Below are 21627 nucleotides of genomic sequence, written 5' to 3' on the forward strand. Positions count from 1 at the left end.
CTGAATACAGCACTCTATCTGCTGAACGGGACTTAGAGAACAAAAAGAAGTAGCAAGCACAGTGTTTGCCCTACACAACTTACAAAACAACCATCCTCTGGGTAGAGCCAATAATCATTTTAAGTTCAATACTCTCCAGTCTTGCCTTCAGACAGATTTCTTTCCTCTGAATTTTTCTAAATTCATTAAGAAACAATGGTGCAAAACCATGGGGTAAGGATATGGAGCATCAGCAAGCAAGGTGAGACATCACCCTTTCTGCAAAGAGTCAAAGGTATTTTAACAGTCATGCAACTCATAGGAAAGGTATCACAGAGCAGCTTCTCAGAGCCACTTGGGCATAACATCCTCCTCCCTGCTCACACAATACTCACAGGGTGTCATGCAAACAGCAGCACTTTTTCTTTGCCTCTCCAGCAAAGAACTATCATGAACTTAGTCAGAAAATGAGGCCAAGACTAAAAATCTGAGAGAAGTAAATTGGGTGCAGAAAAATACCACTTGCTATACAGGAATGAAAAATCAGTACTGAAAATAGTTATTGCTGAACGGAAATAGCATTTCTCACCTGCTTGCAGCTCAGTCAGCAACCAGCAAGGAGCGCACAAAAGGGAAAAGTTCCTGCAGTATGACTGGATGCAGCCCTTGCAGACAGAGCTGCTCCACTGCAGTGGGTGCTGCCTTTCTGTGTCTTGCTCACTGTCACTCATGAAAGGCATATTGGTTCATGCCTCGGTCATATCTGCATGGTTTGGTCTGCATTGCGTTCAACATCACCCCAATGCCGGACAGTCAAACAATTCACTTCATTAATACTGGAGAAGGAGAAGGTCTGTGGAACAAGGTAACCATTTGACTGCAGTCACATAGCTGCCGCTCCAACTCCTTTCTACAGTGTTACTGAATCTCATAAAATGGATTGGGAGGGTCCAAAGAGGTCACTTTGCCTCCTTTTCCAGGGCAGCTCAGCTCTACCCACACCATACCTAAGAGTGCCACCCAGCCTGCTTTTATGAGTCTCTAAAGCTGAACAGATTCCACAGCCTCTCCAAGGAGTCTACTTTCAAGTGCTTAACTACCCTAAGCTATGAAGCCTTTCCTAAAGTCTAACCTTAATCTACTCGGCTGCTATTTATGCCCATTCCTTCTTGTGCCATGCAGTGTGGAGCTGAAGGGGAGCTTGTTCTCCTCTTCTCTGCAACTGCTTTTTCTGTAATTGAAAGCTTACATCATTTTCCCTGAATCTTCTCTAGACTAAAGAGCCCCAGAGCTCTTTCAGTCCCTCCTTGGAAATCAGGCTTTTGAGATGTCTGATCAGTCTCACTGGTCTCCCCTTGATCCTCTTTGGCGTCATTTGGTGAATACGCACACTCGCAGTTTCACCAGTCAGAACATTAATAAAAACACTGACCAGAGCTGGATTGAGAACAGACCCTGCAGGACCTGCTGCTTCTGCTCAGCACGTCATGGGTAACAGCAGCACCAGCGGGCTCCTCTGCCTACCCGCGCGGGATGCGTTCGGTGCTTCAGGCAGAGACACCAGGAGAAGCTGATTTGCCCAGAAGGCAGCACAACACAACTTGCACACACAGGGGCTCAGAGACTAGTGCAAGCGCAAGGTAACACCCCAGCGTGCTGGGTGGGATCCCGGTTCCAAAGTCAGCTGCTTTCAAAACAAACAAAACCCACTGAGGAGACAAAAGAAATGGGGCAGCCAGGCCTGGCTCCTTCTGTCTGGGATCTGCGTTGCCTCTTCAGCCTCCTAGCAGGGTTCAGCTGGTACCATCAGGCCTCAAAGTCCTTGAGGTTTGTGTGGCCGCCGCTGTGCTAGAAAGGCACCACCTCCCCCCGGGTTTGTTGTACGGTTTCTTTATAAAGTGCTAGAATCTAATGGAACCAAGACAGTGAGAAACTTCAGCTCTGAGTCTCAGGTGAGTCTCTGGGACAAAGATATTTCTCTTCCTTTACACACGTGAGCGCAAGTGCTTGGCAGGGCAGGTAGATGGCACTCCAAATAAACCAGTGTGTGGTTAGAAGAGGCGGATCTCAGGGAATACTGACCCCATCCCACAAGTCCCCGGGCACTCTCTGACCGGACCTGCTCGGCCACCTCACCTGCTCCCTGGGTGCCCTGGATTATGGTTGCGGGTGCAAGGGTCACAGGACCACCAGTAAGGCCAGCAACATAGCCTGGACAAACACACTTCCTTGGGGCAGAAATGGCAACTACCTACTTGAAATTTTAACCCCTTTGAATAGAACCTTCAAAATGCTTTTCTCACAGTGGAGTTTTCTCACCTGGAATAAGGTGCTTCCCCAAACTGGGAGAGCTTTCGGTTTTACTGGGACCCTGCACTCTGCTGCCGTGGGCACTGCTGTGAGCACGACCAGGGCAGACAGAGAAGTGAAACAGAAAGTCGCAGCTCTCGGGTCCCTCTTGACAGAGGTCCCAAATTTCTCACAGTCAGTTCAGGAAAATGTCAAGCAGCAGCAGCACACGGGAACGCACACTGTCACACACGGAAAGCAGCCCCTGCCTCCCCACTTGTCTGCATACAGCACCGAACTCGCAGGGAAGCAGCGCGGCAGCTCCCAGGAGAGCACGGTTTCTGGTGCTGCAACTCTGCCTCCGAGCAGGAAGCTGCTGAGAGCCACTCTCATCCCGCCGGGCTGCCGAGGGCCTGCAAACCAAATGCCATCGCGCCTCTTCCATCCCCCACCAGGCCCAGGCACGTTATCCAAACGCAGCCCCCAGGTCCCTTCTGGCCAGGTGGTGGCAGAGAGCAGACCCAAAACCCCACATCAACAAGGGAACTGATTTCATTATTCTAAAAACAAACAGCCGAAGGAAAGTTCAGGCTAGAATGGGCTCCTAGAGCAAAGAAAGGAAAATAGAGAGCGGGCGGTGGGGAACGCTTCATATTCCTAAAAGCCTTTTGTACGTTAACACATGGTGTCTGCTTCTCTCTAGTCACCTATTTATCACTCTCCTCTTTAGAGAAGGAAAAAAGTCCTGGCTGCTTTCCTAACGCCGAGTTTTGTGGCCGGGGGGAGGGGGAGGGTGCTTTAAGCATGATGCAAACCATTTGGAGTGCACCGAGAGCACTGCCAACACAAGCTGCACTATTTAAACAAGTGAGGAAATGATCGTATATACAACATGCCAGCGAGCACACACACACCAGAGGAAGTCGAGAGGGGTTTTCATGACACAGAGCTGGATGTCAGCGGCTGAAAGGTCGATATTTTCCCTTAACACCCTTCTCAATGACTTAATCGTGTTCCGTTTGCACAGAAAACTTCCCAAGAATAAAAGTCTGGAGGAATCGAGGGGGGATGTTTGGCCTACTGCTGACCTTGTCCGAGGTCCTCTCCACGTAGCAGGGCTCCTGAGGGGCGACCAGCAGGGGGACGAAGCCCGAGAGCAGCCGATCCTCTTCCAGGCTAAGCAGGGCAAGGTCGTCATCTGGGTCCTTGTACAAGGGCACCTCCGACTGATTCACTGTGGTCAGTATGTTACAGAAGTCAGCCAGCGTCGCCCACACATCTACTGAGACCCTGGGAGAACGAGGAGAGACGTGAGCAACGCGGGGCTGGAATGCGCTGGGAGTTGCCTGCAACGCTGCAGCGAATACCAGAGAGGTGAGACGAGGCAACGCGCGCCGCCCCGCGCGCCCCTGGCAGCGCCCGCCCGCCCGCCCGCCGGGAGGGCCGCGGCCGCAGCTGCGCCGGCACCCATCCCGGGAGGGCTTCGGACCCCCGCCCGCGAGGCGGCCGGCGCTGACACCGGCCGCCCCTCCTCTGCCGGTAGGAACGGCTCGCGGGGGCCCGCGCCGCCGCGCTCGGAGCAGGCGTTTCCCAGGATCTCGCCTTCCCCGCGGCTCTGCCCACCTCTGCCCGGGACAGAGCCGGCGCACGCATGGGAAGCCGCTCCCCCCCCCCCGCAGCCCCGCGCGGGGCTGACAGCAGCCCGGCCTGTTCCAGATGGCAGGAAAGTCGCCTTACTCAATCTCAAAGCCTGCCGGGAGCAGGGCTGCGCTCCCGTGCCGCCAGCGGGGCGAGTGCTGCAGCCGACTGCCCTGGCCCAGCGCGAGGCCCCCACTCCTTCACCCCCCTGGCATCCGCCATCGCACGCCACGGCCACGCTCTAAAGCTCCGAGGCTTTTGAGATCAAACCCAGCCACGGGGTGCTAACTTTTGCTTTGCTTCTGGCCGCAGCTTCGACACTTGCGAGGTTCCTGCAAAACTGCCTCTGCGGTGTCGCACCCTCCTCGAGCGGCAGTGACGTGCCAGGCCCCAGGCGCGAACGCAAGGCCTGGGGCAGCCTTTGAGCGCTCCCTGCACATCGCCATCCCTCCAGCAGCCGCCGAGCACGTCCCGGGGATGGGCCGGCACCCCGGAGAGGGCCGGAGCGCGGGAAGCAGGCAGCAGGCCCTGCAGCTCGGCGTGCCGAGCTAGCTGCCGGCCCGCCGGGCTGCCTTGCACAGGATGGCTTGCTCTTATTTTTAAAAGCACTTAAACAGGATTTTGTGCGTGTGCGTATGCAAACCGGGAAGAATGCCGGGAACGGGAAAGCGGAGCCGCTCTGCCGCTGGTGCCAGTGCAAAGGGCTGCCCCTCCGCGCCGCCAGCGCTGCCCTGAAAGGCGCTGGGCGGCCCAGTCACCTGGGGGTGCAGCGGTGACCACGGCCAGCCCGAGGCAGCCGCGCGGCTGCAGGGAGGCCCCCTGCTCTTTGAACCGCTCCAGGTGGACAGAGTCTGCACTCAGTTATTTACGGGAATCAGTGTACCAGGAAAGCACACTGAAATGAAACATCTTGTTTTCAAGAGCGTCCTGGGAGCCAGGCAGAACGAGCAGCCATTAATCACGGCCCGGCACGTAATCAGCACACATGTAACGCAGAGTCGCCCACGTCCCTAAGCCAGCCCCAGCCAGCGCGCTGCAGAGGAGAAGAGGTCCTTCAAAGCCCTCTGCGCACAGACACCAGGAGCTGGGTTCATTCACAAAGCTCCATCGCTTGGCTCAGCCAGGTCTGGCTGTCAGAAATGTTTAAATATGGAAAAAAATAAACAGTTGCAACACGTTTTTCGGAGGGATCTGTCCGAGGCCCTTTGTGATGTAATGGGAAACGCTGCGTTTGTGCTACCAGCTGGAAAATAAACAGAGCTGCGAGGGTTAAAAGGAACTGAACTTTCCACGACCCCTATCTGCAAAAGAAGAAAATAATAAGAGGAATGATCCACTGCCCCACAGCCCTGATAGTTTATCCTCCGGCCCAGGCTGCAGAGACAAGCACCGGATGTGATAGGGCTGCTCTGGGCCACCTCCAAGGCGAGCTCTGCCCATGGGAGATGCGCAGGGGCTGGGAGGCTCAGCTCCCCCCAGGGCCCTGCTGGCAGCCAGGCCCTGCTGCGTGAGGCCGGGCACACAGCGCCCGCGGCCCCGCCAGCCGGGCTCGGCCGAAGGAGCTGCAAAGGCTCCGGGCATCGGCGGGCAGATGAACAGGGAGAGCGCCCGTACCCGTGGGGGAAAACGCGAGTGCAATGCACTGTTGGGGACAGGTAGCCATGCGGAGGACATTCCCGGAGGGCCAAGATAGCCAGGTGCATGGGGCTGGGAGGGAGAAAACGGAAGAAAAACCACGCAGAGACCCTGCCTGTATTCCTCAAGAAACAGGGCTGCAAGCAGGGGACAGAGGTAACCAGGGAGGGAGGGAGGCAGAGAGCAGTGGCAGGATGCTGGGCAAGACGGGGCAGGGACGGCAGTGTGATGAAGCCCAGACCATACATACGGAGCCACCTCCCTGCAAAGGGTTTCACACCCGCTGTCAGGAAAAAGCCACGTGGACAGTCGCCGAATTGACGCTGCTAACATTAACGTGCCTTGCAGCTAACCCAGTGCACCGTCCCCTCTCCTCTGCCCCCTGCAGCTGCCTGCTCCCAGCCCGCAGCCCCAGGTTTGCCCCCGCGCAGCATCGCCTGGCAGGGCAGACCCCTGCCCCGAGCGTGAGAGCAGTCACTGTCACTTTATCCTCTTCATCCTCAGCTCCCCACAGTTTCGCAGCGCCTTGCCACATCTGTCATTTGCACTGGACGTGTTAGGTTTCCACTCCGGGCTTCCTTCACTCAAACCACAGGCTGTGCTGGCTCACTGTACAGCGAGCGCTCGCCGCCGTGCAACCCTGAGCAGCTCTGCACCAGTGGTCAGGGGCCGGGCAGCACCCTCACATGTGCAGCACCCTGCAGAGCCTTCAAAACAGCAACAAAGGCGGCTTTGCCATTTTTACCCTGGTTTCCTCCTGCGACACAGAGGTAACAGCAGACAGAGGGGCTGACAACTTTCTACCTTTCCCTTTAGTGTAGCTCCTCCTCTGCAGCGCAGCTCCAGCACTTGCACCACCAAGCTAGTCTACGACTGCTACCCACCATGAGATGCAGAGACGGCTAATGCACCACGTGGACACTGTGCAGCCCCAGGGCTCTCCCGCTCTGCTCTGCTCTGCACTCCCTCTGGAAGCTCACACAACCCCTGGGAGCCCGATCAGGTGCTCTCTCCCTCCGCCCCTTCCCAGGACGCCACGGCTACGTCCAGGTGTTTCTGGCTTAGGTCACCCAACCGCGCTGGAGCCTCTGCACAAAGTCGGCGCAGGCCCAGCTGCCTGGAAGTGCCACGGCCTCGGCATCCCTCTGTGGAGGCGACGCTGAGCCCCAGCACGCAGCTCCCAGGTACGCGGCCGAGGCTCCCAGAGCTTCTAGCCGAGGAAGCGAGAAGGGGGTTAGCGCGAGGTCTTTCCTCCGAACGGGGGTTCATTCACTTCCCCACAGGCGCACTTACATTTGCTTATTCCACTAGGACAGGAAAAAAAAATAAGAGTTAATTTCTTTTTTATTGCCTCAGGATTCCAGGTTTAATGTAGCTGTCAGTGCGAGCGCAGCCCAGCTGCAGGCCGACAGGACGCAGCCCGTGCCGGCGACGGTGAGAGCGCCGCACAAGTGCACGGCCAAGTGCAAGGGCTGGAGCGCGGCCCGGGGCAGAGCACGGCTGCGGCGAGGCCACGCCGGCCTACGTGGGGACAGCGAGCGCCGAGGACGGACGTCCCCAGCACGCCGCAGGTGGCTGGGCACGGACCCCCGGCAAGAGGCGGGCGGGCAAGCGCGGGATGTGCGGAGAGCACCGGGGGAGCGGCGCAGCCGGGCGAGGGACGGAGCCTGCCGCTCGCCGAATCCCCGCTGGCCGGGGGCCGAAGCCGCGCAGCGCTCTCGCCTAAGCCACCATCTTCGCTGGGGGAGCGGGCCGCCTGGTGATTAATATCGAGTACAATGACCCCATGTTACAAGCCTGCGGGGGCCTGTGGAGGTGGCCGTTTCCTGTGTAATACCAGCTTGTTTAAACACTAACATTCAAACTCCACAGCTGCAGAACAAACCCGGAAAGAGCGGAGCAAAAGAAGCCCTGCATTGTGTTGCCGAGCCGCGAAGATCAGCGCTGCCGCGCAGATGGCAAACGACTTGGGCTCGCGCGCCCCTGGGGCGAGCGGGGCGAGCGGGGGCCGAGGCAGCAGCCCAGCACGAGCCGCCGGCAGGGCTGCACTCCTGGGGCGAGGAGGCACCGGCGCTCGCCGCCCCAACGTTTCGAGCGCTCCGCATCCCCTTCCTGGCTTTCCTCGTTCCCACACCCACCGCCCAGGCCAGCCCGGGGGAAGCTGAACGAAAAGCGGCTCCTCTAGAAGGAGCAAAAGGTGTCTGAGGTGGGAGCTTTCGCCAGCCTTGCCCTGGACGGGGGGGCAGAGCTGCCCAGAGCGGGGGACAGCCCTCGCCATCAGGGAGGGGACATGGCTACAGCCGCTCGGTCCCATGGCACCAACCATTTTCGCTCACTGCTGCCCTCCCTACACGTGGTCCCTTTGGTCAGTCGGGTGCTCCATAAAACCATTCCACTCTCACGGACCTGCTGGCAGAGTTACAGGGAGACGTTCCTCTCCCAAAGACCTGCAGCCTCTCCCAACCAGCCTCTGCTTTAAAACAGACCCCTTCTCTAAAGCGTCTTTTGGCTCCTACTTCGCTCGACTTTACCTTCATTCTCAGCCAGGTTTACTCTACTGAGACACCTCTGAATCCTTGCTTTGATGTCTTGATAGGGAAACTTTGGTGGCCAGCATTACTAACAGGGCTGCAATCTGGGAAAGGGATTTTCCATTTAGTCTCCAGTAACTCCAACAAGGTCTTGGCACTTTGTTCAAGGCTGTGTCCATCTCTCCCCCTGGGAGCTGCCATCTCAGTGACACTTCTCCACAGGACTGATGTGATGAGAGAGATCTGGCAGATCTTTCTGGAAAGGTAAGCTCTAGAATTTGTTCAGAGCTTTTGGATTTAATTTAATACTTGGTTTAAATTAACCATTTTTAAACGCTTGCAGACAGTCTCCACAAACTGAGAGGCCCTCTACTCCACTGTGGAGGAGCACAGATTCTCCAGGGTCAGCCCTGTGGCAGATTGTCTAGCCAGTGGCTTCCTCATTGATTCTTGCGTTTCATTTAGCAACGGATTAATTGCGGCAATAACGTAGAGCGAGCAGAAGTTTTGCTCTTCCATGCACAGCCTCCTCTCCCCATCTCAGCTCCTCAGCCATATGTCCCAAAGGAGATGGACTTCACTTGAACGAAAGCAGCCTACCGCACCCCACCCCAGCTCCCCAGAGTCTCCCCGGCTTAGACCTCAAGCTAATGATGGGCCGCACCATCATTTCACTCTCCGCCTTGGAGATCTGCCTTCTGTCTCCTCTGTACACATTGCTAGTATCTCTGCCTTAGGAAATTCACTCTGCTCTCCTCTCCTCGGGACTCACCGCTTCTGTCTTGCCAATCTCTGCAAATCACTATGGGGACAGTTTGTCTGAAAGATGCTACTCCGATCCAGGTGTATGGCGGCGCTATCACCTGAAACAGCTGAGTGTTCAGTCCTCAATGCGTTTGTGAACCACGCATGAACCACGCAGAGAGGTGACTGAATGTTAAGCTATGGAAGTGACTGCTGCCTGCAGCTAGAAGAGCACTTGGGAGCACCTGCATTCAAGCAGTCTGATCTAGACAAGCAATTCCCAAGATACAGGACACTTTGCTGCTCTGAGGCAAAGATGTCCACTATCAGGTTTAGCTACTATCCTGGAACCACATGACAAAAAAAGCTTTCCTTGGAGCCAAGGAAAGCTTGCTGAGTTCCTCTCCCAAACAGGTACAGCGGGAGGAACACCACCCGCTCCTCAAATACACTCACTAGCCCCAAGAGAGGGATCCAGGCAGCCTGCAGCCTCTCTACAGCCTCCTGTCCTAAAAACATTTCCCAAAGCATCCTTTGAGCCACAGCGATCATTTGTTGGATGGATATGCTAGACCAAGGAAAGTCGGTTTGGGGAAAGATGTAGCTTCTCATCCAGGTTGCACAGGACTGCTGAGTCTCCCGGCTAGGGAGCAGATACCTGCCAAGAGGTGGGGTTCATTCCCAAGTCACTGCCAAGAAAATGACCCCAAAGACACAACCTCCTGAGCCTCCCTTCCTGCTCTCCAGAGCCCACTCCTATGTCACTCGGTGCTGCGTGCCGGGTTTGAGCAGCGCTCACCCCTCACACCTTTCCCTCCGTCTCTGTCCAACAGGGAAAGCAGCAAGCCGAGGAATTTGGTGTTTTTTTATTGTAAGGACTCAAATCCAGCAGTGTGATAAATGCATCCGAGCTACAATTAGGAAGATATATAGCATCAGAATGCGAAGGTCTGGGCAGCGTGGTGAAACGCGGGCTCTCCAGAGCCCCAGCTATGTTTCCCATTATGTAACCCTGGTCATGGGCAGACAGCCAGACTCCAAATGAAAAAGAGACTCTGGCTTGGCACCGTTTCTATTTTCCTATCCTCATTCGGGGTCAGCGCAGTGTCATACAGCTGCAGAGAAAGCTCCGGGGATTAAACCTGGGAAAGACTCCAAGACCAGGACCCGGGTTCAAGTACCAGCTGAAAGCAATAAACCAACTGCCACAGCTGGGCTGAGTTTAGACGTTCTCAAAGTCCCCCAGCTCCCTCACTTACTAAGAACTAGTGATCACGAACATGGCGAACGCAGCGTGAGCAGAGGCCTCAGGACGCATAGCCCCATCATCCCAGGCCCCGGGCGCTGGTGGAGCCTTGACAAGCTGCCCTGCTGGCCCAGGGCCCAGGCCGTCATTCTGGCTGCAGGGCTGGCCCCGGACAAGCTACACTTTGATGCAAGCTCTGGGCCAGGCCTTTGCTCCTCGTGGGCTGCCAGGTGGGTACTGGGCCTGTTCTTTCTCCAGAGGCTTTAGCACATTCATGGCATCTTTGCAGGGTGTTTGTGTATTTCAGGTTTTGCTGTCTCTTTTCTGTGCCCACTTCACCAGGAAGGGCACTGAAAGCAATGGCGCAGAGTACCGGGAGGTGGTCTCAGCCTGTCTCACTAACTTCTCTGCTGGCATGGGGGCAGGAAAGCATCTGGTGAAGTGACCTCGCAACACATCCCACTGCCACCAGGTGCAGAGCGCACATGGAATGGCACAGGCCCCTCACCTGGTTCTGTGACTTGGCCTCGGCGCTCGCTCCTCACGTGCTCTCCCCACCTCTGAGCTCATCCTGCCCACAAACCTTGGCTTATTCCAACATGCCTGCTGCTCTGACCCATGTTCTACTTCTAAACTTCTTTGAAGCTGTTCCTATCTAAACCCCTGAACTTGGTGACTATACCTGATTGCCAAGCAGTCCCAGGCTAGACAGCAGGCTTGTGCCAATAGAGAGCAGAAACACTAACCCAGTGAGTGCTCCCTTTTCCTTTCCTACCTCCAGGCAAAATGCAAGTCCCAGGTCATTCCCCAGAGCAGAACTGGTTCCCTGCCATTCACCACTATGACTATCTCCAGGGAAGCTCAGCTACTGTTGTCCCTCAGTCCTGGATCACCAACACCTGGGTACATGACACTTGGTCAACACAAAAGGTCTGGGCTGAAAGACCAGCTAGTCTCCTCGCCATAGACAAGAGATGTTCCCGGTGAGGCAAGGAGCACGAGGCCTGAGGGAGCTGGCAGCCAAAGCGAAGAAGGCTGCCCGCTGTAGAGAAAGGGCATGGAGAGGACAAGAACAGCAGCTCAGCCACCCTCCAGGGAGAAAGCAAGATGGGGAAGCAGTTGAGCCTTCGCTACATGATGACGACCTTCCTCGGCTGCACAGGCCAGGAGCTTGCTCAGTAGAGCCCCCAGACCATACCCACTGCTCCCCATTGACCACGTGCTCTGCCCCATGTCCACGTACCAGTCTCTCAGGGGGCCAGGCTGCAACCATCGCCTTCTCCTGCCTCGCCAGGAAAGCCGCAGTCTACACCTGCTCTGGCAGCCCGGGGGCACAGAGCCCCAGGCCCCGCGGCATCGCCAGAGCGGCCCTCGTCCACACCCCGAAGGAGGGGGGAGGCCGCTCTTCCCTGGAACGCGCCGAGCGCTGGCTGCGCGAACCCAATCAGAAATTCCATCTCGAGGCCTGCCCGTCGCCAACGGCTCAGCGGCTCCCTGCACAGGCAGCGCAAGGCGGCAGGGGGATTGGTGCAAACGCGCTCACGTGACAGATCCCAGTTTGAGTTCCTGCCCAAAGATGGGCAGCAGTTCACATGAGCAGGCAACGGTCCCACACCGAGCAGCCGACAAACAGAAAACAGACTCCATCTCCACAAAATGAGGCCCAGAACTTCCTGTGTGAGATTTCCATTTCCTCAGCCAAATGAAAAAGAACTGGAGTAGAGGCAATAAACTAGGAGAGCAGGACTGGACCTGACGCACGGAGCGGGGACCCATTAATGGTTAAGCCACTTTGCTGGATTACTCTTAATGCGCCTTCCCATCACCCTGGGTTCTGGCTCCTTTGGATTAACAATAAGACGTGATTTCAAGCTCTGGATCCGGAGTACCGGAGGCAGATGGAAAATCCTGCGGGAAAGCAGCTACGGAGCATGCTCAGACACTGCTTCGCATACTCCATACTTGGCCCCTTCACTTGATTTTCTGTCCAAAAATATGCAAATTGCCTAGTCCGCATTATGGACTAATGGGCTGGAATCGGCCAGTTTAGAAAATTAACCCTTTTTTCGTGTTGCAGGGGTAGAGACAAGCTGGTTTTGAAGCAAAAGGGAGGCGACTTTGGAGCTCCAGGAACAGGCAAGCTGCTCCCGCCCAGCCCAGCCTGACCTAGGTTTACCGGTTTTAGTCAAAAAAGGCTGTAAAACACTCATGCTGCAAACTGTCTTTCCTCTTTCTGGAGAGGAAGACCCTGTCTGTTCAGCTGGCTGGGCTAGCAGAAGGCTTAAGGGAGATGCATCCTATGAAAAGCAGACACACATCCTGAGCACAAGGTAAAATCCGGCTCATGGGTCATCCTCTAAGACACAGAAGCAAAGAGCACCTGGTCCCTCAGAGCCACTTCACCCCCAGCACCCTCAGCGCAGAGGTCTTCTCCTGATTTGGACATCTGTCACCAAGGGTGACAAGTCCCCACCAAACATCCCTGCATAATGAGGCTCTCCCAGATGAGAGAGCAGTGCTCAGATCAGAGAGTGCTACATCCCGGACCAAGCACAAATGACAGGGAAAGGTGGCACAAGGAGCCCCGGGGAGGGAGTGGACACCAGAAGACAGATTAGAAGATGCACGTACTGTCTGGGAAGCTCAAGAGACGTAGGAGGAGGATTCCAGGTGTCCGGGTGGCCAAGCATCCAGTCCGACCAAACCTTCACGCTGGGGAGCAGCTCCTTCAGGTCCTGAGGCAAGGCAGAGACTTTGATGTCATCTTCCTCATCCTCCTGCTCCACCTCTTGTGGCTGAGCTGCAAATATGAGACACAAGAGCTGACGCAGTTTGCTGCAGCCAACCCTTGAGAGCCAGTCTCAGGCAGTCCCCCCATCTCGGGTAGGGACAGTGAATGCACAACGGACCCCAACATCCCAGCCTTGCAGGTGCAAGAGAACAGCTACAGCCCAGAGCAAGTGAAAAGTCAGAGCTATTCCCCCTACGCTGACTGGCCTGGATGGCAAGCTGGGATGCCTATCATCCCTTTTATTGAGGGCAGTAGGGTGCCAGCGCGTCAGTCACAGAAGTAGGGTCCTAGGGCCCCAGTTTCAGGGTGTTTCCAATACATGCCAGAAAGCGTGCCTTATGTCCATCCCTTTTTTCCAAGCGTTTCTGCCTGCACACATCATGGGCTTTCCTGCTGGGTGATCCAGCCAAAACCTGGGCAGAGCTTTGGATGCCGAGGGAGAAACGAAAGGCCCCACCAGAGAGGAAGAGGTGTACAACGAAGCAGGGAATGAGGGCCTGGACCCGATCAGGCTGCCCTACAGACAGCTGCTTCGAGTCCTGCTGGTAACTCCCTTACCTTGCACACATTCTCTCAGCAGGCTGGTGCACCTCTTCACCAACAGGGAGAACATCGAGAGCCCCAGGGCCGTGGCCTGTTCCTGGATGACAGAGCGACAGTCTTCAGAGACACACTCTAGGAGACAAAGAGAGAGTTCAGCAGGGAGCAGGGCAGATGCTCCCTCCTGGCTTCACCTTGCAACCTCCTTTCCCGCATCCTGCATGGGGCAGGGATCTCTGCCGGGAAAGGGGCTCCCCTAGCCCACACCTTTCTTTGACCCAGGAAAAAAGGCGGTTAGAGTAGCTCTGGAAAAGGAAAGGGCTCCGGTCTCACTGCCCATGTCATGCCCCAAAGCGCCTCATGTGCTGAGCCGGCTTGGCCCAAGCCAGCTCTCAGGGCTCCCAGCACAGAAGCTGCTGTTGGAGCTGATGCCTTCCCCTGAAGGAGGGGGATATGTCTAAGTGTTAAAAGGGTAATTAGCTGCATGTTTGATCTCTGTCCCTGCTGGAGTTTTAACCTCAGCAGCTGAGGAGGGGGCTCCTCCCATTAGTTCACCAGTCACACAACAGCTTGTCAAGAGAGCTTAATTGAAGCTGTTACTCAAGTAGATGCCACACAACCACAGCTCTTCCAAACAGAGCCGGCTCGGAGTGAGAGCAAATCCCCTCAGCACATCTACACCCAGCCAGAAACCACTTCTGAGGCTGCCGAGAGCAGCGGGGAGCTGGCTCGAGGGAACTGCCTGGAGCTGGGCGTGGGTTACATTTAGCAAGGCCTGGAGCACCACGGGGCACGCCAGGCTGCCCGCGCTCCCTCAGGCACTGCAGCGCCCGATGGCAGAAGAGAGATCTGAAGCCTTCCAGGCAGCCTCTGCCCTCCGGAGCGTCTCTGCCCCCACTTTGCAGCCTCCCCTGAGACGTGGGGGGGAGTTGCTGGCCACGCACTTGCCCAGAGGGAGGCAGGGAAGCACCGCTGGGAGGAGCGGAGTTGCCGGCCAGGGGGACGGGAGGGTTTCCTGCAAGCCCATGACGTCTGCTCTGCGGTGGCCGCTCTGCATTAGCACCTTGCAGGCTCATACATCACCCGCTGCAGCGCCAGCGCTTCCACCTCTCGCCCCGCAGCTACTGTGAGAAAAGCTGGCACAAGCCAGGCAAAGCTTTTCTTACAGCGAATGCAAACGTGAAGATACCGACTCCAAAGCGCTGCCCGGGCAGGTAAAACCCTGCAGCACAGGAGCCAGGCAGGGGAGGGAAAGCCCTCTTCAGGTCCATGGCTCCTGGGCATCTCCGCTGTGGAGAGGAGCTGGCACCGTACACAGGCAACAAGACGGTGGTGTACACTGAGCTCTCCTGACCTGGCAGGACAGAGATTTGATTTCGAGCAAAGGGCAGGAGGATTTAAGCAAGACAGAGAGACCCCGTTCCAGCAGGGGTTAGCAACATGCTTGCAGTGCAGAGAGCAAACGCGGGATTTTTAAAATAAATTATTTCAGAGCAATGGGGTAGGGGGTTAAAAACAACCTGAAGACAACTAACACGCACCTAGAAAATACAGGACAAAATGACCTGCCCTTACTGCAGTCAACAAGTTCAGAACCCAGTGGGGAGACCACCAAGGGTGACCCAGGGTGACACCAGAAGTGTCCGGTTGCCGAACAAGGGTGCTCTGCTCTTGGAGCTGGGGCTGAGCCGATGCTGCAGAGCAATGGTAGGAAGTGCTGTGCTACAGGGGTTGTCAACTTTTGGAGGAAACATAAAACTAAAGATGTGACCACTCTGGGACGGTAAATCTCTTTCATGAAGCCTTTCCCACAATTAGGAGTGTTAGTCCCAGTGCTCTGGCCATAGTCCAGTCCAAGAAATTACAGTTGTCTTTTCTGAACTCCCTCCTTCCCTCACTCCACTTATGGACCTGACTTTCTTCACTTCCTGTCCTAAACAGACGCACGGTGTCACCATGACCATCGTGCTGCCACACCTGGGCACTGGCGAGTCCCCAGGCACCGCGCGGCCGCAGCACTGCATGGACAGCTCTGGGCATCTCAGCAAGCAGCCTCGGAGGGACATTTTGGGTGGGCAGCACCCTCAGGTGCTAGGTCCTGTGTTCATGCCAGGCTCGTAGTCACCCCCAAACTACGCTGGTACAAAAGCGTAAGTTCTCCCCGCACAAAAAGTCAAAGCTCAGAGCTATGTTTTTGTGATGCTGAAGGCCATGAATGCTGCATGGCCCAGATGTATTTCAGAGATCAGCTCCAAACTCTGGAGCAGTGCTCTGCGGTGGCCGTGGCCACGCTTGGTACCAGAGCCTCAGCCCTCCCCACTGCCATCGGCAGCTCTCAGAGGCTCCCCGTTTCCCGTAAGACAGTAAACAGCCAAAGGAGAATAATAAGGTCCCTTGAGCGTGAGATGCCAAAACAGAGCTGTCAGCGAACCACTCACTTGTGCTCCGCACTATGGCCACAGCTCCATCAGGACCATCTCACATCGCTACAGCAGTGACCTGCGTGCCCACCACCCTGGGCCTGATCTACGCAGAGCCACGCTGCTTCAAGCACCCGGCCGACGCTCAGCCCCGGCATGGTCTACACAGCTGCCCCCAGGGCAGGCGAGAGGAACAGGACACACGAATTCAAGGGTCATTTCCCCTTGGTTCCAGCTCAGCTACCGTGGGCCTTGTCACCTTATCATTACATTAAGCAAAACTCCCACGGCTCTGAAAGTTCACTCGCTGGCCAGGCTTGCGAGCGTCCCTTCAAGGAGGCTCGCCACGCTCCTCCGGGCCAACAGCCCCGCTGGCCTTCCTTGCCGGGAAGGGCAGGTGTCCAGGTGAGAGCGCGGGGCGCGTTTATTCGAGACCCTGAGCATACACCAGCACTCCAGCTCCCAGCCTTGCCAGCAGAGGCGATTAAGAGCTTATTCTAGAACAAAAGAGGAAGCCCCATAAATCAGGCGAAACTTTCTCTTTGTGCGTTTTCATCACTTTCCTTGGGAGGCAGGAAGCTACAGTTCTAACTGAGCTGGGAGCTCATAGCTAGTGCTCACAACTGCATTGCACAGAGGCCTGGGGGGCGGCAGACCCCAAGCCAGCCCCTGGCTGACCATGTGACAGAAAATGGTCCCGGTGAGGGTACCAGCACTCAGGAAACCAAGGGTACTTAGGCAGAAACTTGTGGAGTGTTTTGAATCCTGGGCATTAAGAAAATCACCTCTCCGCATCCACAGCAAGGTCCCTTGCTCCCAGCACAATGTGGTTTAGTCTACCCTGGCTAAGAGAAAACAACTTTGTAAAAAATACGCTGAAATGGATGTTGGAGCAATCAATCTGCTCTGCTTTGGAGCCCACGAGGCATCTGTTACCTCGGAGCTGAGCACCGGTCTGTGCTGCTGGTAATGCACTAAGACACGACGTCCATGGAGAAAGATGTTCTTGGTGGCAGAAATGAAAATAAGGCGATTCCCGTACCTGGCTGTCCCCGCGGTTGAACAGCACTTGTATAACCTAGGGACCAGCTGGCACGGACAAACAAGAACCCACAGAGAGATCCTGACTGCTCAGGTCAGCACTAACTCTAGAAATCCCAGGTCCATTTCCCCAGACATGCAGCGGGCTCAGGAGGAGCAGAACTACACCGTCAGGTCAGGGAACCCCGCATCCTAGCACCAAAGGTATCGCTCAAAAGCACGGTGCCAAAGACAGCTTTCGGGGGGGAGCGATGGCACGCCATCAGCTGAGGCTGCCACAAACCAGCACTCCACTTCCTTTTCTAAAATCCGAATTAGGCTGTGATCAGATAACACTCGTGTGTTCACCAGGACTGACACCAGCCACGCCACGCAGCCGAGCGGCAGTGGGGAGGTGATCAGGCAGCGCGAGATAACAACATTGAAATCAGATGCAAAGAGGTTGCCCCTAGGTCGTGGTCAGAAACGCGGCTCCTCTGTGCCACAGCGGTGGCCCTCCGTAGGAGAGCACCGAGCACATCGCGCAAGGTGCTGCTGGGGCAGTGCTGAGCGCGAGGCTCAGCCGTAGCCAGTTCTCCCTCCACCTCCTCCCCATTCCCAGGAATGACGGCATCAGTTAAACAGCCCCTGTCACCACGTCACCTCACAGCTCTCACCTGTGCAGTCGCCCCGCGAACTCAATCACCAGCTCATCAGGGTTAGAGGGAACTCGGGGCCCGGTCGGCCCCGCCGTCGCCAGCCAGGCTGCCGGGCTGCGGCAGAGCAGGACGGTGCAGCTGGCACCGTTACCTAAATAACTGCGTGTTAAACCGCTGCCTGAGGTCAGGGCTTCGGGACCCGCAGCGTTTGCAGCCAGCGCTGACTCAGAGCAACCCCGCACCCTCGCTGCGTGCTGCGCAATGCCCAGCCGTACCGACACGCTGCCCACAGCGCCGTGCTGCAGTCAGACCACGGGGCTGAGCTGGCCTGAAAACCCCTGCCACCTAGGCTGGGAGCTTGCTCAAGCTGGATCTGTTTCTTGGTCGCCTGTAGCCCTACACCAGCTACACCAGCAAAACTACGGGGTGTGTGCAACACAGCACAGGGCTAGCAAGGAGCAGGCAGAGTATTTCAAACCAGGAACGTCCTCAAACGCTTTGCAGACTGAGACAACAGCCTGCATTTGCATTTCCCCACACTTAATGGGCTGGATTTGTCTAGAAGATCCATCTTTCCACACCAGAATCATCAGCGAGAGCCCTGCAGCCCACAACAAACCCATCACGGATGTTAGGGCTCCAGCTGCTGGACTGGCCAGCGGGATGACTTTGCAGGCAGGGTTTCTAGCACCACGTTATTAAGCCCGACACTAGCCACTCTAAGACCCTTTTTCCAGTTGGCTCAAACTTCAGCTATCAGAGCTGAACTTTCCAGGCTGGGTGCCTGTCTCAGCCTGAATTCTTCCGGGAATCTTTAGCCAAAACAGTTCGACTCTTTGCGAGAACGAGGCTAGGAAACAAGATAGTGGCTTACCCCTGTGAGAAAAAAAAAACAAAAAAACTTACAACCTTTTCCTTGAGCTAATCTAGTAACTTCAAATACTGGAAATGGGACCTGAGATTTTGCTGCAGAATAACCTCTTTAACAGAGAGTTTTCCTGTCCTACTAGAAATCTGTGCACGCTTGGCCAAGTTATAAACATCTGAAATACAGCAGTTTTTCCATATTCAATAGCAATTCATTTTAGCAGCTAAAATCTCCTAAGCTTGCACCTCCCTGAGCATGCTCCAGCTTCCTAACGACCCTCTCGCACACCTAACCACCCTCGCACCTCGCCTACGCGGTGCCCAGCTGCGCAACTACCCTGCTCCAGGCCAGCGCAAAGGGAGCTCAGCAAAAACGTCCTCGTACCGGTCACTGCTGCTTGCTGCGAGCTGCTGACCGGACCCAGCGTCCTCCAACTGGCGCCCAGCCTATCTGCTCCACAGCAGAGAGCCCGAGAGCAGGGAGAGGGGACGGGATGGAAAAAACGGGAGCTCATGGGCGTCGGGCTGCGAGCACAGAGACAAAGCAACTAGGAACTAGGCTGGTTTTTCTGAAGATTGCAAAAACGCTCTGAGCTGCAGAAGAGTCCTCCCATCCCTCCGCGTGCAGGAAAGAGGGGGAATGCTCTAGCTGGGTATCAGTCTGCCTGAGGAGCCGGGTTTTTGCACCGGGAGGCAGTTTCCTTTGCAGGGGGCTTGCGGAGCAGAGCGGGGTAGCAAGCGGGGCGGCCGCAGTGCCCCCTGCGAACATCCATCCGGGCTCCTGGCTGCGCCCCACGCACGGACCGACTCACCCGGCAGCAGGTTCCAACCCAAGCTTTCGGCACTCATAAATCTACCTGGCTCGAGGGGAGGAGGGTGCGCGGGGAGGGGGAAGACAGAGACGGAGCGAACGGGGACTTCTGTAACTGGGAGAAATTTGTATTTCTCTGAGAACATTATATTCATGGAAAACATAAACCAACTGTCGTCAAAGTCGTCTGAGCTCAGGAAATGGAGCGGCCGGGAGAAGGCTGCCATGTGGCCGGATGTTATGTATTTCTAATTAGTGCTATACATCTTTCAGCAGCGAGTGTCCTTTTGCTGGGAAACACAACGCGCTGCCCTTGTTATTGTAACTGTCAGAGAGTGCTTAAACAGATAATCTCCAGGAAAAGTGATAAACACATCCCCTCTCCCACTAGGGTGTGCAAAACAGCAATGCCAAACCTCTATTAGGGCAACGCAACCAGCCGCAGGAAATGGGAATGGGAAAAGAGCAGGCGATGCGAGGGCCAGCCGCTCACTAGCGCAGGCATTTGCTGGAGGAAGCTTCTCCCCACGGCGCAAGTGCCACGTGCAGCAGGAAATCCTGGGAGGGCTCAGCAGGGCCGGAGCCCCGGCCGGGCAGCGCTGGCGCGCAGCCTCGGCCAGGGGGGCGCTCGCGGGGCCGGGGCGGGAGGGCTGGATGCGAGCGCTCCCAGCTGCTCCGCTCGCAGCCGGTGGAAGCAAGCCGCAGCAGCCCCAGAGCTTGCAAGCGAGCAGCAAACACGCTCGTGCGTCCAGCCCGGTTAACGCAGAACACGAGGAGCCCTGAATCTTTAGTGGTTAAAATAAAACCAGCCAACAGGCGTTAGCAGAGTCTCGCAGGAGACCAGACTCCTTTGATTCAGGCGGGCGGACTGCTCCAGCCAGGGGTCAGGGGGACTCCAGCGAGACAGTTTCCACGCCGGCCTCCCTGTCCCGCCTAACCTGAGCTGCTGGAGCGGCGCCTGGAGCAGGTGGCCCAGGCGCACGCAGACGGCAGCGGGGACCTGTTTGCTCCCGGGGAGCAACAGCTGAACCCTCCTTCCCTGGTGACCCCGCGAAGGACCAGGAGCGAAGGCGATCAAGCCAACGAGCGGGTCTCCAGCTACAGCCCGGAGGAGATGACCTAAGGGGCTGGCCAGGGGCCGGAGGAGGTGGAGGAGCCCGGCGAGCCGTGCCTAAGGCGCCCCGGCTGATGTGTCAGCAGCTCGGCGGCACAGACAAGACAACTGATTCAGCCGCTGCCCGGCGGGGAAGAAGACAGAGGCCGGTCACCTCCAAGCTGACACCACCTGGAGGCGATTTGTTTGCTCTTATCGCTCAGACACGAGAGCGTTTTCCTCATGAGTCACCCGCGGCCAGACAAAGCGCTGGCAGGGCTCCCCGGCAGCCCACCGCAACGCGCCCGGCTGCAGGAAGCGGGCAAGGAGAGCGCCGCTGCCCGCCGGCACCCGGCTCCCCGCCGCCGCCGCAGCTGGCTGCCGAAGCGGGAGGCCGCGCGTAACCACCGGGAACACGAACCGGCAAAGGGGGTGGGGGGGCGCTCACAGCCGCGGGGCATTTCCCTGACAAGCCCATCACGGAGGACCCGTGAGTCACCGGCACTCCCAGCTCTGCCGCCGGGAGCCGGCGAGTCACACGCGCGCTCGTCTGCCCCCGAAAGGGCCTGGGAAGCGTGGGCACGTGCTCAACCCCCGCCGACACCCCGCAAAGCTCCTGGGAACGGCGAGCATCTGCCGTCCCCGGTCCGAGCCGCGCGGAGCATCGGAGCGGCTTTCCCGGCAAGATGCTCCCCGACTGCGAATTTGCAGGTAGCAAACATGACAGCCGGCCCTGGCGCAGCAGACGCAGCCCTGCGGCTCCGCTGAACCCCACCGCGGAGAGGGCTGAATCCCTCCCGAAGCCGCGTTCGGCCTGCGGCATGAATTCGGATGCCCCCGCTCCGTCTCCCCGGACCAGCCTCTCCCCACAGCAAGGCGGGCAGCCCCGGGGAGGTCGTGGCTACAGCGCCCAGCCGGGCAGCTGGCACGCGTCAGCCGCCGGGAACTCGGTGCACGTGTTCCCGGGGCTGCCGGAGCCGCCCGGGAGCCCGTGGCTCCCTCTGCTCCGTGCCGAAACCCCATCTTGTCCGCGGGAGGAGGGAGGGAGGCCGGGGAGGTGAGGAATGCTGGGGGCCTGGGGAGGATGGAGCAGCTCTCCCTGTGGAAGCCATTAGATATTCAACACTTCATTTGTTTCCAGCCATTCTGGACTGCAGCGCTGGGCTCGAGGACGGGAGGCTCTTCTCTGACGTAACCAGGAAGCAGCTGCAAAATTAAGGAATCCCTCATGACATCATAAAAAGGGTCGATGGTTTACAGGGGAAGGTATAAAAATTAATGACATATTCCCACCCGAAGCAGCAAGGCTGCCCAAGAGCCACAGAGGAAGCTGCGCTCTCCCCGGCACCGAGGGGCTGCCTGCC

General features: G+C 57.1%; 1 protein-coding gene and 1 long non-coding RNA gene across 3 annotated transcripts in view; one reads left to right on the top strand and one right to left on the bottom strand.

Annotated features, from left to right (window-relative positions):
- SMG6 (SMG6 nonsense mediated mRNA decay factor) overlaps window positions 1–21627 on the bottom strand; it is a 117899-nt gene that overhangs the window by 48177 nt on the left and 48095 nt on the right. For both annotated transcript variants that reach the window (XM_067309919.1, XM_067309918.1), the window contains exons 11-13: window positions 13412–13528; window positions 12694–12862; window positions 3357–3558 (exon numbers count right to left, since the gene is read on the bottom strand). In XM_067309919.1, coding sequence (XP_067166020.1) covers window positions 3357–3558; window positions 12694–12862; window positions 13412–13528 — 488 coding nt within the window. The remainder of the gene's footprint in view (window positions 1–3356; window positions 3559–12693; window positions 12863–13411; window positions 13529–21627) is intronic.
- Window positions 3552–5092, top strand: LOC136993952 (uncharacterized). The gene is made up of 2 exons (XR_010886236.1): window positions 3552–3642; window positions 4828–5092. It is a non-coding gene; the product is annotated as an uncharacterized lncRNA (long non-coding RNA).

Source organism: Apteryx mantelli, chromosome 22, assembly GCF_036417845.1.
Source record: "Apteryx mantelli isolate bAptMan1 chromosome 22, bAptMan1.hap1, whole genome shotgun sequence".
Classification (NCBI taxonomy): domain Eukaryota; kingdom Metazoa; phylum Chordata; class Aves; order Apterygiformes; family Apterygidae; genus Apteryx; species Apteryx mantelli.